General features: G+C 35.8%; 1 protein-coding gene across 6 annotated transcripts in view; it reads right to left on the bottom strand.

Moving 5' to 3' along the window:
• The window catches only part of FAT1 (FAT atypical cadherin 1), a 107,912-nt gene that overhangs the window by 22,737 nt on the left and 71,833 nt on the right, over nucleotides 1-13,342 (bottom strand). For all 6 annotated transcript variants that reach the window (XR_001865260.1, XM_017744347.1, XM_017744350.1 and 3 more), the window contains exons 8-14: nucleotides 12,952-13,227; nucleotides 12,528-12,738; nucleotides 6,017-10,084; nucleotides 5,207-5,403; nucleotides 3,658-3,811; nucleotides 2,009-2,242; nucleotides 358-747 (exon numbers count right to left, since the gene is read on the bottom strand). Coding sequence is in view for 5 of the 6 variants with exons in the window: in XM_017744347.1 (XP_017599836.1) it covers nucleotides 358-747; nucleotides 2,009-2,242; nucleotides 3,658-3,811; nucleotides 5,207-5,403; nucleotides 6,017-10,084; nucleotides 12,528-12,738; nucleotides 12,952-13,227 (5,530 nt within the window). In the remaining variant the exon portion in view is untranslated. The remainder of the gene's footprint in view (nucleotides 1-357; nucleotides 748-2,008; nucleotides 2,243-3,657; nucleotides 3,812-5,206; nucleotides 5,404-6,016; nucleotides 10,085-12,527; nucleotides 12,739-12,951; nucleotides 13,228-13,342) is intronic.

Below are 13,342 nucleotides of genomic sequence, written 5' to 3'. Positions count from 1 at the left end.
AATATGCTTCTGTCATTACAGATCTATGTCTTTCCACCCACCTGCCCCAGAGTGGGGAATTTCCAGTTAGGAAACCCTTGCCTCTTGCAAACTAAATGAATCTAATCCAAGTAATAATCTAATAAATAGAAGCAACAAACAAAGTTCCTATTCTACATTTTACTGCACTCCTCTAGGGAGCATGCTGGCAAAATGGGTGAAAAGACAGCAGCAGCAACTTCATAGCCAGGATGATGCACATAGGTTATACATAACCTGGCTGAACTACGGAAGAACTCAGTATGGCACTGAGATATTTCTTCCTCTAACAATCAGGCTTGCTTGGCCTAAAGTATATTCACAGTTGTAACCTGTTACCTGTTGTTGAATTGATGCTGAATTTTCCATGTTCATTCCCACTGACTATTGAGTATGTGATTTCAGCATTGGCTTCAATGTCTCTGCTTGCAGCATAGATCTGGAGAACTTCAGTTCCAACCAAAATGTCCTCTGATACACTTGCACTATACTCTCTATGCTCAAATACAGGTGGATTATCATTAATATCCAAAACAGAAATTGTAAGACTACTTGTTGAAGACAGTCTTCTAGGTAAACCTTCATCTGTAGCCTTCAAAGTTAACATGTACACAGCCTGTAATTCCCGATCCAAAGGCTTCTCCAAATGAATGATTCCAGAGAATTCATCAATAGAGAACTGCCCCTCTGCAGAGTTCACCAGTGAATAATGGATTTTGCGGTTCAAGCCTGCATTTTGAAAACAATTTTCAAGAATGAAGCAGCCATTAAAATACATAACAACAGAATAATCCATTTGATAGCTACAGAAATAAGACATGCATGCTAAATATTACCATTCATGTTAAAAGTAAATTTCAGAAAGAGTTAAAGGCTCTCATGAAGAGCAGACTTACGTCCATAAAAAATTAAGCTGACACTTCACTGCACTGATTTTCTGTCATACAGAAAACATGAACCATGGTTCTGCTTCAGTTACAGCACTATTTAATATGAAACAATTAGTAATATAAATGTAGTTATAACTTCGGAACAACAGAATCTGCTTAGCAGGCTTATAATAGCAGAGTAGGATATGGGAGAGTTAGGTTGCATCAATTAATTAGACTCAAAACCAGTAAGTTTATTTAAGAACCATGCCCCAAAATTAACAGGAATATAATTTCTAGCAATATTTCTTTATAAAACAAAAAAAGACTCACAGATTTTAGGGGCAAGTATTTTGGTTCTCCTGAGCCTCAAAGACTAGTGAAGTATGAAAACATTTGTCTTTTACCTTCCAAATGAGCAACCTAGCTTTATCATAGCACAAACCAGGTCAGTTGTTTTATGAGACTAAGCCAACTATTCATTAATCCTATTCAATTAATAAATTGATGAGATGTAGAAAGCATACACTTTTAAAAATACTTTATGCTGTTGTGTTCCTTACAACAAAGCCTATGAACAAACTCTTTCTAATGTTATTTTCAGTTCATGTTCACTTAAATATTTGTAACTGAACAGTGAAGATAAGGAGACAGTAAAAATCTTAACAGCATATACATAAAGCTACAGCTGACCAGGCTTCTCTTGATGGTATGATCACCAATGGCTGTCCTGAGAAGCACCATCAAAAATCTATGAATGCCCATTTACATGAATAGTCATGGCTTCATAGCCCTATTACTTACATCAGGAGTAAAAGGATGAACCCAATCGATCATAACATTAATACCTTATTACACTAAAAATATCCTACATTTTGTCTCTCCCCGCTTTCCTCATTTTTGCAGAGACACTATAGGGATGTCTTCCAGGCTACTCGCACTTGGAAGTCAGGTGTCACATGATTTAGTAGACCTAAATATATCTTTCAGGAGTCTAATCCTGAATGGCATTGAACACCTGTCAGCTCTACTGAAACACTTGACACATCTCAGGATAAAACTAAATAAATATTACTGTAAGTCTGAGAACATGACCAAAGTATCAGTCAAAGAATGCATACCTGCATCTGCGTCTGTTGCCTGCACTCTTGTCAAAAGGGTTTTAGGCTCTGTGTTTTCAAATACTGTAATGGAGTAAGTATCCGTTGTAAACTCTGGGGCATTATCATTCACATCTTCTAGAGTCAGGATAATGTTAGCTTGGCAGAATCTTCCTCCTCCATCTGTGGCTTTCACTAGCAGATGATAAACTGCTTGCTGCTCACGATCAAGTGCCATTAATGTTTTCAGTTCACCTGCAAACAGCGTAACACACATAAGTTGATGCAAGGTGCAAGACTTAAGCACCCCTAACATGTTTTCCCCTAAAATTAAAAAAACTAAACAACAGTTTTCTTCTTCACAGTAATTTCATCAGTAGCTAAGTCAACAGCTGTACTGTATTAATGTACTCCACTTTGGGCAAAGCATACAAGTGACCTGCCTTTTCAGCTTGAAAAGAATAAGCACTAAAACCCTTTATTTTTTTTCTAATGCTCTTGAAACAGATATTAGCTAAAGTAAAGCTCTCTGATGGTGCAGAGAGAGAATGTGTATACATGCAAAAATCCATGTGTGTTTGTGCAAAGAAAATTAAAATATTAGAATTCTGTCTTTAAAAAAATGCAAGGTTAAATCCATGTCTGGTTTTTCTGGGCTATTTAGTTGTATTCCTTCCACAACTATTAATATTTCTTCCTCTAACAATCAATGAATAGCCACAGCTACAGACAAACCTCTAGAACTCTAACACATACTTTCTTTCTCAAGTGACAGAAAACATGAGAAGCTACTACTAAGTGTAGTCATTGTCTCCTTATAACCAGTTCAAGAAAGTATTATGGAACACTTTTTATGAGTGTTCTAGCCCTACCAATTCTCAATTTATGTAACAACACTGTAGCACATCACACAGGTGACATTCAAAAATTCAAAAAGTCCCCCAAATACATGAAGTAAGGTCTTTTTCATTTATTTTGTCACTGAATTGTCTGATCTCTTCTACCTGCATTACACTTTTGTAGTCATCTTATCCCATTTTTTCTACACTGTTTATCTTCCTACTCCTTATCTACTGCAGCCTGCAGAGTACAGGATTTTGGCATATAGCTGTAACCTATACTATAATAAAAAACACACAAATGCCATGAAAACCAAAGTGAAGCAAGTTAAAAGTTAATATCATTTATATAGTGCTTCCAATAAAACTGGAGCCACTTTTGGTGTTTGCTATGGAACGGAAATTTATTGCTCCATCTGACCTCATCCCATTTAATTTTCCAAAACAAATGATGGCAAAGAGAATCTGAATGAAGATATTTTCAGTTACAAACCATTATTGCTACTGCTACAATGAACATAAAAAGAGCAAATTTTATGTCATATTTTTATTCCAATCACTTCAGCATGGAAATTTCTGGCTTAAGGGCAATTACCCTGTTTACACTTTAGTTCCTCATATATTAAAATACTTGCCTTTTGCCTGACTTTATTCAATATATTATTAGTATTTGTGTAGTAGAAACTCACATTTTAAACTGTTGTACAATAAACCAACCCTCAGTGAAGAGTCTTAAGTACTGACATTTATGTATGCCTTAATGTAACAGCAAAACATTTTATAAAATGAGGTGATGACTGGAATCTTGTATAGTGTATAAAGTATTATTACCTGTGTCTGGAGTGAGTCTGAATTTTTCTGCTCCTGTGCCATGCAGTGTGTAAGTAATTTCTGCATTGGAACGAATATCTGCATCTGTAGCAGACACCTGCATTATCAGTTTGCCAGGAAGGGCATCTTCAGGAACGGAATCAGCATATAAAGTCTGCAAGATTTCAAAGTTACATTGAAAGACTAAGCATATGAAGTAAGCAGAGCTTAGAAAGGGGATGGGAAGAAGGAATGATAGAGGAAATAATATTCTGTTTGAATGTTTGGTAACACATAATGTGAATCAGAGGATGAAATACCTGAAAATTAAAAGAATTTATGATTTTCTAATTAATTATGTCCCATTTATTAGATTATTCAGAAAGGTATTTAATACTGCAACTATATGACTTTGGAACATCACTGCATTGCTAAGAACTCAAAACACTTGTAACTGATTAACTGATAATGAAATGTGTTCCCAAAATAGGAGTTATAAATTTTTGCTAATTTCATTTTTAGCGCTTTTGGTGGATCATCTTTTCTAGGTCTGTCTCAATCTACAAGAAACTGATATCTGCTCTTTTTTTTAATGACACAAAAGCTTCTAGATTAAATAAAAAATAAGAAAAAGGATTCATAATTTAATGGCACTAGCACTCTTACTGCTCAACCATGTCAGGAATGGGCATTACATTAGAAGCACTAAGCCTTGTTACACCAATATTAACAAAGGGAAAAATAAAAGGGGAAAAAAGCTAAAAATACTGACTTGCCAGTCTGTTTATAACTGCAACCATTTACACAGAAGTAACCAACATAAACATCAACTAAGAAAAAGGATCCTATATTCACTATATACTTGTCCTTCCTAGTACAAGCGAAGACTTCCATCTAGTAATATTAAATCTGTGTTCAACTATGAGAGGTCCAAATGTGTTAGAGAGGAGGAAAAAAAAAAAAGGGAAAAAAAAAGTTGAGTTCCACATAAGGCAATTACACATCTTGCAGGGGCAATCTTTCTGGGTTTCTTCCATTCCTTATTTTTCATGTACATTTTTGCGGACTATAAAATCTGGTAAGGTAGACAGCTTTGTAACAAGAAAACATTTATGGATTACAGATTTTTGGTGCTGTTGACTGCAATTGCAGGGTAATGTTCCAGTCTTTTCAACTCTTATCACAGGAAATACACACATATATCAACTAAGCAATGCGATTCAGCCTTCTTTGAGACTTTGCTTCTTTCATAAAGGAGAGCATATAAACTATGATGGCTGCAGCTTAAAACAATCTTTTTGGAAAAGAATTAACGTATGAGAAAGGTACTACAATTCTCCTTGTGTCTTTCAAATAGCCACTGAATGTCAATGAACTGTCTTTGGATTTTTAAAAAAATCTGTCTGTGAAGTATCTCTTATTTCACAGCACTCTATCTTAACAGTCCAAATTTTTGTTACTGGTTTAAAAGGACTAGCTGTTTGTCAGTCTCCTGAGAAACAATTTCAGAGAAAATGTAGATTTTATGTATGAAAGCAGCTGGACATGGATGATACAAGACTCTGCCTACCTTTTCACAAACAGGGCTATTATCATTAGCATCAAGGACTTTAACCTCCACCACAGCTTTAGCTGCAAAGGTCCCATCAGTAGCTGTAATATTTAGAAGATAATGATCCTTTTCTTCCCTGTCCAGAGGCTTTTTGACATAGACCTTCCATTCATTCTGTATATTTTCAATAGCAAACTGTCCCAAAGGATCACCTCCTGAAAGGTGGAAAGATATTTATTTAAAGACAGAGATTTCTACTGTTACTCAATCAAAACTAAGATATAGTTAAAAAAAAAAAAAAAAGGAAATGCAAATAAGTAGCCACTCTTTGTGGCTTTACACAGAAACAGCTTCATTTCCTGGGTAGAAATTGTCAGTAGATGCTCATACAACAAATTCAACTGCGGCCAACAGAATCTATAAAAATTAATGCAGAAATTCATGTAGCATTATAGAAAACATCATATCATGACATATGCTAAATAAAACCAATGAAATACTCCACTGGAAATTAATAGCCTATTATTTTGTGAAAATTCTTTTCATTTGTTCTCTACATCACTAATCCAAGTATAGGTTTTTAAAATAAAATTAGATATATAAATAATATACAGAGAAAGGCATTTTAAGCAAGGCACACATGAAACAAAGCCAACTAAAACTCCATTTTCCACTGAAGTTTTTAATATTTATATTAAGACACACACATTCTCTCTTTGCAGCTCTATGGTTTCAAACACTTTCCAGTCTTTTCAAAGATTAAGTTGTATCTCCCATCATTCCAGCACCACTCAAATGGTTATTCTGACATTACCCAAAAAGATTTACCTGTAATGTAATAAAAGACTTGTCTATTGGTTTCTTCTGTATCAGCATCCGTTGTACTCAGGATAGCAATTACCCCACCAGGAGGGTCATCCTCACTGACTGTTCCTTTATATATCTCTGCAGTAAACCGTGGAGGATTGTCATTCACATCTGTGACAGTAACTTCAACCACAGCCATAGAAGACAGTTGAATTTTTTCACCCCGGTCAGATGCAATCACTGTGATTTTGTATTTGTCTCGTTTCTCATGATCGAGTTCTTTGAGAGTGGTAATCCAGCCATTTTCCATGTTTATGGCAAAAGACTCTATTATGTCTAGCTCTTGAGAAGGATCCAAGCTGTAAGTAACCTGCCCATTGAGCCCTGAATCTAAGTCAGTTCCTTTAACCTGTATGACTCTTGTTCCAGCTGGTGTGTTTTCTACGATGAATGCTTCATATGGGTTGGACTCCAAAATGGGTTTGTTATCATTTGCATCTTTTACTTGAATGCTTACCTCTACTGAGGAAACAACATTATAATCTTCATTTGCAAACTGTGCTCGAACAGAGAACTGGTACCACTTAGTTGTTTCATGATCAAGATTCTTCTCAAGTTTCAACTCTCCAGTCTGTCGGTCAATCACAAAAAAGTCATCTCTGTTGCTTTCAGGAGTGTTCCCTTTAATCAGACTATATACCAAAGTCTGATTATGCTCTGCTTTGATAACATCTATCACAGTTCCAATTGGAATGTCCTCAGAAACCGTGTAAGAATAAAATGGTTCTGAAAATTTTGGAGGAAGCACTTCAGGTGGAAGTATTCTAGCATAGACAGGAACAACTGACTCTTTTTGGGGCGATCCACCATCAATTGCTCTAACAAGGAAAGTAAGAAACTCATTTTCCAAACCAATTAAGCTTTCTTTTGTTGTAATTATACCAGACAATGAATCAATTTCTAAGTTCTCTTCTACATTTTCAGACTCTGCTTCAATAGCGTATGTGATGTCTGCATTTGTACCTTCATCAGCATCAGATGCCCAGATTTTAACAACAGAAGTACCCCGTGGAACATCAGACCCAATATTTACTTCATACTCTGTTGCTCGGAATTGAGGAGCATTATCATTGTCATCTGTAAGTATTACATTAAAAGTACAGAAAGCAACTTTCCCTCCTGAATCTTTGGCCATTAAATTAATGGCAATTACTTTTTCTGCTTGTGTTTCACGGTCAAGCTTTTCAGAGGTAAATATCTGCCCTCTCTCATTTGTATAAAATCTGTCTTTGGCAAAGTCATTCACAATGTGGTAAGTGATGTGGCCATATGTACCAGAGTCTTCATCTGTTGCTTTAACTTCTGTCACCAAAGTATGCAATGGAGCATTTTCAGCTAGTTCAACCTCATACTTATTCTGGCTGAAAACAGGACTATGCATATTGGCACTGATTACAGTTATATGGACTTGGGCTGAGCTTCTGAAGACCCCATCAGAAACCGACACGTTAAGATTATAATGTGACTTCAGTGTCTGCCTGCGTAGGTTTGAGATGGTGATAATACCAGTTTTACTGTTAATCACAAAATTCTTCTGATCATTGCCTGTCAGAATGGAGTACTCCAGCTTGTCAACATCTGAACTATCTGCATCTGAAGCTTGCACACGTGTCACAAAATGTCCTCGAGGAGCCAGTTCACTAATTTTAGCTTCATAAAGCAATTGGCTAAAAAGAGGGGGGTTATCATTGAGATCAGTTACATCAACAGTTACAATGGTATCACTGCTCAAGGGCAGCATGCCACCATCTATGGCCCTTATTAGTAACTTGTGTTGTTTAATTTGTTCATAGTCCAAAGTTCTTGCTGTAAGAATGAGTCCAGTGCTGCTATCTATGTGAAAGTAGTCATGACTTTCACTATTATCCTCAACCAAGTGATAGGAAATTCCCCTGTTGGTTCCAGAATCAGCATCTGTAGCGCTCACTTGTGCAACAGATGTTCCAATGACAGATGCTTCAGAAAGTGTTGCAATGTAAGACTGCTCTGTAAATACAGGAGGATTATCATTGATGTCTTCCACTATTATGTCTACAAACACATCAGCATGTGCCCCATTTAGGGAGTCAGTTGCTCGAACACTCAGTTTATAGGCTGGGTGAGACTCAAAGTCAAGAGGGGCAACAACATTTATAACTCCAGTGTTGAAGTTGATAGTGAACTGACTGAAAGGATCTCCACCTGTGATGCTGTAAAACACCTTGAGTCCTTCAGGGCTGTTTGCTTGTACATGTACCACAGGACTATGAAGCTGAATGTTTTCTGGTATCTCTGCACTGTAGAAAGGCTTTTCGAACACTGGCATAGCTTTACTCATAACTGAAATTGGAACTGTAACTTCAGCTGAAAATGCAGGATCTCCTCCATCTTTTGCCACTACTGTGATCAGATACTCCTTATTTAGTGTGTCTGGTTCGAACTTCTTCTTCAGGGAGATTTCACCAGTGGGATCAATTTGGAAATGTTCATTATGTTCTTTGAGATAGTAATGCACCTCTCCATTTTTGCCCGTATCTTTATCTACTGCTGTCACACGCTGAATAACATGACCTGCTTCAGAGTCTACTTTAACAACAGCATAATATGGAAGATTGACAAAAAATGGAGCGTTATCATTTACATCTTCCACTGTGACTTTAACTACAATGTGTGCAACAACTGATGGTTTATTTTCCTCTGTCACTTCTACAACCACATCAAAAGATTCTTGCTGTTCACGATCAAATGGTATTCCCGTTGTTGAGAGGACTCCTGAAGTTTGGCTTATTTTAAATTTGCTGTCTGGATTTAGAATATGGTAAAACAAAGGCTTATTTATTTGATTCCCTATAGCAGTAACAACAGCTATTGTTTTTGCCTCTGTGGAATTCTCCTGCACTGTTGCAGAGTAAGAACTCTGTGTGAACTTCAGCTGGCTTGTTTTGCTTTCCTTCACATTAATTTTTACAGATGCAGTGCTTGCAAATCTGCCATCAGATGCTCTCACTGTTAATTCATATCTGCTTCTTAACTGAGTTGTGTTTTGTACTGTTATATCTCCAGTCTTAGGGTTTATTGAAAATTTTTCTCCAATGTTGCCTTCAATAATAGAATAAATTAATTGGGAAAAAATGCCTGAATCTGCATCAGTGGCATTTACGCTGATGACTTTCACGCCTTTATAAGTTGGAACCAGAATGGATGTCTCATATAGCTCTCTTGAAAACACAGGAGGGCAATCATTGATGTCAATCACATAAATAGTAACATTAGCTGCATATTCTGCATATAGACGTGGTATCCCCGTATCATGTACTTGCACTGAAAAGTGGAAAATATTTGTCTCCTCGTAGTCCAAACTCATTACTGTCCGAATGGCACCAGTGCTAGAATCGATGGCAAAATACTGGCGGACAGATGGTTCAACAATTTGATAAACAAGCAAAGCATTAGATTCTTTATCAGCATCTGTAGCTCGAATTACTAATGGGATATTCTTGTCAGTCAGAACCACACTGTTAATTGAAGCTGATTCACTGATGAGTCCTGTATATTCAGCCTGCATAAAAATTGGTGCATTGTCATTCTCATCCCGAAGATGTACCAAAACTGTTGCATTACTGGACAAGCCAGCCATGTTTGTTCCTTGTACAGTTAGAATATAAAAAGGCAAAGTTTCAAAATCAAGTATCTTCTGAGTAACGATGACACCTGAGTTCGGGTTGATAGCAAAGGCGTCATCTGTATTACCATCTTTTATTTCATAAACTACAGAAGACTGACTGTATGCTGCAACCATTCCAACAAAACTGCCAATGCTGGCACTTTCACTGATTTCTGCAGAATATTCCTTGGCTGTGAATTTTGGTGAGGCATTATCAGAAACTGTAACAAATATGTGCACAGAGGTCACTTCACTCATTGGAGGATGTCCTTTATCTGTAGCTTTTACCATCAGGTTATATTCTTCCTGGTTACTACGATCTAATTCCTTTGCAATTTTAATCATACCCAAAATGGGATCAATAAGGAAGGAATTTCCAACATTCCCTGTGAAGAAAAAAAAGCAATTAAGAAAGAGGTATACAGAATTTAAGGAAAGACTGCTTATTTAGCTCTATACTTAAAGAGACATAGAGAGAACATGGAGACTATGAAAGTTGCTTAGTTTTGCTTGATAAACATTTGTTAGCCTGTCTGGAAAGTTTTCTGTAATCAGGAGTTGGCAGTAATTCTAAGTTTACTCGTGGAAATACTGCATAAAATATAGTTAGCAAAGACATCCAAGGCTTGAAAATAAATGCAAAAATTTTCTTTTAGCAGACTTAAATATTGACTGTAGCTGAAAGGAACTTATATTCAGAAGTTAACATTAGTGGAATAAAAGTTACATTTTATAATCTAAAATAACTGGACTGTTTTGGACAAGAAAAAAAAGAAGGGTTGTAACGAATAAACCCTTGTGACTCTTAATTGTTTACACAAGTATTGTTTAAACCACTACTGTAAAAATAAACTTTTTGAATTGGAGAAATAGTTACATCTCTCCTAACTTCCTACTGATACACAGACAAATTATTCTCTGTGACAGTATTAGAAGAAAAATAATGACTGCTGAGAAGAACCAGCTGCCATTTAATACAAACACTTGTTTGCTTCAAATTTTGAAATATACAGATGAACTACCCTGCATACAAGAATCTGCTCATGTATTAAATATGCTAAGATTTAACATTTTACTTACCTAAAAAATTACATTACTAAAACCATGATCTCAGCATGGAAAAAGTCATTAAGAACTTCTGATTTCTGCACACAAGCAGGCAAGAGTGAGGTTTTGCGTTTTGTTTGGGTTTTTATACTGTTGTGGTTTTTTTGGTTGGATAGTTTTGGTTTTTTTTAGAGGAGACTCTAAACACAGTGGCATTCTTAGAATATCCCATTACAGATCTAAGCAGCCATTACAAGCATTTAAGGAATGTTCCTTCCATTTGCCTAGAATATCAATTATAATGCTTTAACCTCCCAGTAGATCACAATCCTGTAAAATAAACTTTACAGGTCTTACATTTACTCCTACAAAAAGCTAGAAGAAAGGAAGAGAACAGCATGTAATTTCATTCTATACTGCAGACACACACATTTTTTCTTGCCATTGTTTGAGATTCATAAAACAAGCACTAACAAAATGGGAAAGGCAAGAGAAAAATTTCATGGATGTTAGTGTCCTGCTTAATAAATGTCATATTTCTAGAAATGACAAAAAAACCTCATGTATTTTAAGCAACTAATGAGACACTCAAAAACATTAATTCTTTTCAGAGTATCATAATCACAGCTTTGTTTTAATACAGTGTTAACATATGTTTTCATATCAAAATAGCACTTTGGGGAAGAAAATATTTACAGTAAACAATTCTATCCTTTACACAGCAACCTATGTAAATATGAAAAACAGCATCTGCACATACCACTTTGCATGCAACAGTAACTGAATAACTTTTTACTTGTTGTTCTCTTTAATACACAGTCTCTTATGCTTATTACTGGGATTTTTATTTTAAATTACTTTTTTACCTTCAAAGTAGTACTTCACATGTGTAATGAAATTTAAATAACTTTTTTTTCCAGTCATGGTGTCTACAAAGCTCAGGACCTTGATAATGGCAGACTCGTATTAATTTAGACTTAATGGACTGAACCAAAACCCACTTCTGTCTGGTAAGTGAACTCTATCAATGTCATCTTATTTTCTAATATTAAAAATTGCCATCATTTGAATCATATTGTTGTAGGCAAGTTCAGAAAGATACTCTGAGGTTAAAAAAAAGGAGCAGTTCTTTCCTGGCCTGCAATCTGAAAGGAGTCTAACTGCCACACTGACCAACTATTAAGGAATTTCTCAAATATTTTAATAAGACAGAATAGCGGTCCCACTGCTAAAATCAGCCAGAGGGAAGTATGCAAAGCAACACCTTCCTTGCTGCATCATCAGAAAGTTTAACTTAAAAACTGGGATTATTTAGGGGTTAGGTACATGAATATTTAGGTTATTTTTGAGCTCCTTACTTCTCCGTTATAGCAAACATGAAAGCACTTGTCTCAGGCTCTTACTCTATTCATCAAACCCTTGCTTTGCCTATGCTACAAAAAATAAGATTTACAATATTAGAATGCATTTTTAGACCTGAATGTAATAATTCTGTAATTCCTGAAGATATTACTCCTTTTGAGCATTTCAAGATGGCTTTTTCTTCCCCTACTACTAAAATATTCCAAATGTATCTAGAGAATAACATAAATAGCTAAAGAATGGAGATGAATATTTGTAGTTTTCTTTTAAATTCTCTGAGACTTGTATCTTTGATACATCTCCGAATATGGCACATAAACCTGCACTGCCCCCCTTTTTTACAGATATGTTTTTATACATCTACAATTGAAAAAGTATCTACGAGTTCCACGGGCTGAAAATGTAAGAAAGTAAATATACCTGATTCAATAGAGTACATAATTTCTGCATTTTTTCCTTTGTCCTTATCTAATGCTGTAACCTGAAGTACTGCTGATCCAACAGCTGCTGACTCATACACTCGTCCTTCATAGGAAGGGCTGGTGAACCACGGAGCATGATCGTTTGTGTCACTGACATTAATGACGATTCTGGCATAGTTGCGCTTTACAGGAACATACTGATCTCGAACCTGCAACAGTCAGCACATCACTAGTAATTAGCACTGTTATTTCAGTAGTTCACCACATATTAGTAATAATTCAAGGTTCAATCAGTCACAGAGTCAAAGACTGCATAAAAAATAAACATACAAATAAATGTTTGAATTATGGGGACAAATGAAAAAGACATTAAAAAGTAACTGTTTGTCATTGACAACAGAAGAAATCTCACACGTGCTTACCATTATTGTGAGAATATGCTGGTTCATGGTCTCATGATCCAGTTTTTCTGAAGTATAAAGGGAGCCAGTTGCAGGGTCCAGACGAAATTTTTTAAGACTGATGGGATCAGTGCTGCTCTGAATAGTATAAATCAGTTTATTCTTCTCATCTCTGTCTGTGGCACTGACTTGCAGAATTTCTGTCTCTGGTAAGGTATCCTCAGGTATAACAACTTCATATCTTGAAGCAGAAAACTGAGGCCTGTGATTATTTGTGTCTATAACTTTGATGTACACCTGAAATGATACAATAGGAAGGGGAAAACATAGATGATATTTGGTAAAAAGAAATGAAAGGAGGATATTTCATTAAAAATCAGACCATAATACTGAAGTAATTCCACCTCAAGAC

Source organism: Corvus brachyrhynchos, unplaced genomic scaffold, assembly GCF_000691975.1.
Source record: "Corvus brachyrhynchos isolate BGI_N302 unplaced genomic scaffold, ASM69197v1 scaffold17, whole genome shotgun sequence".
Classification (NCBI taxonomy): Eukaryota; Metazoa; Chordata; class Aves; order Passeriformes; family Corvidae; genus Corvus; species Corvus brachyrhynchos.
The sequence above is the reverse complement of the archived record's forward strand: the minus strand, read 5'-3'. Positions and strand labels throughout refer to the sequence as shown.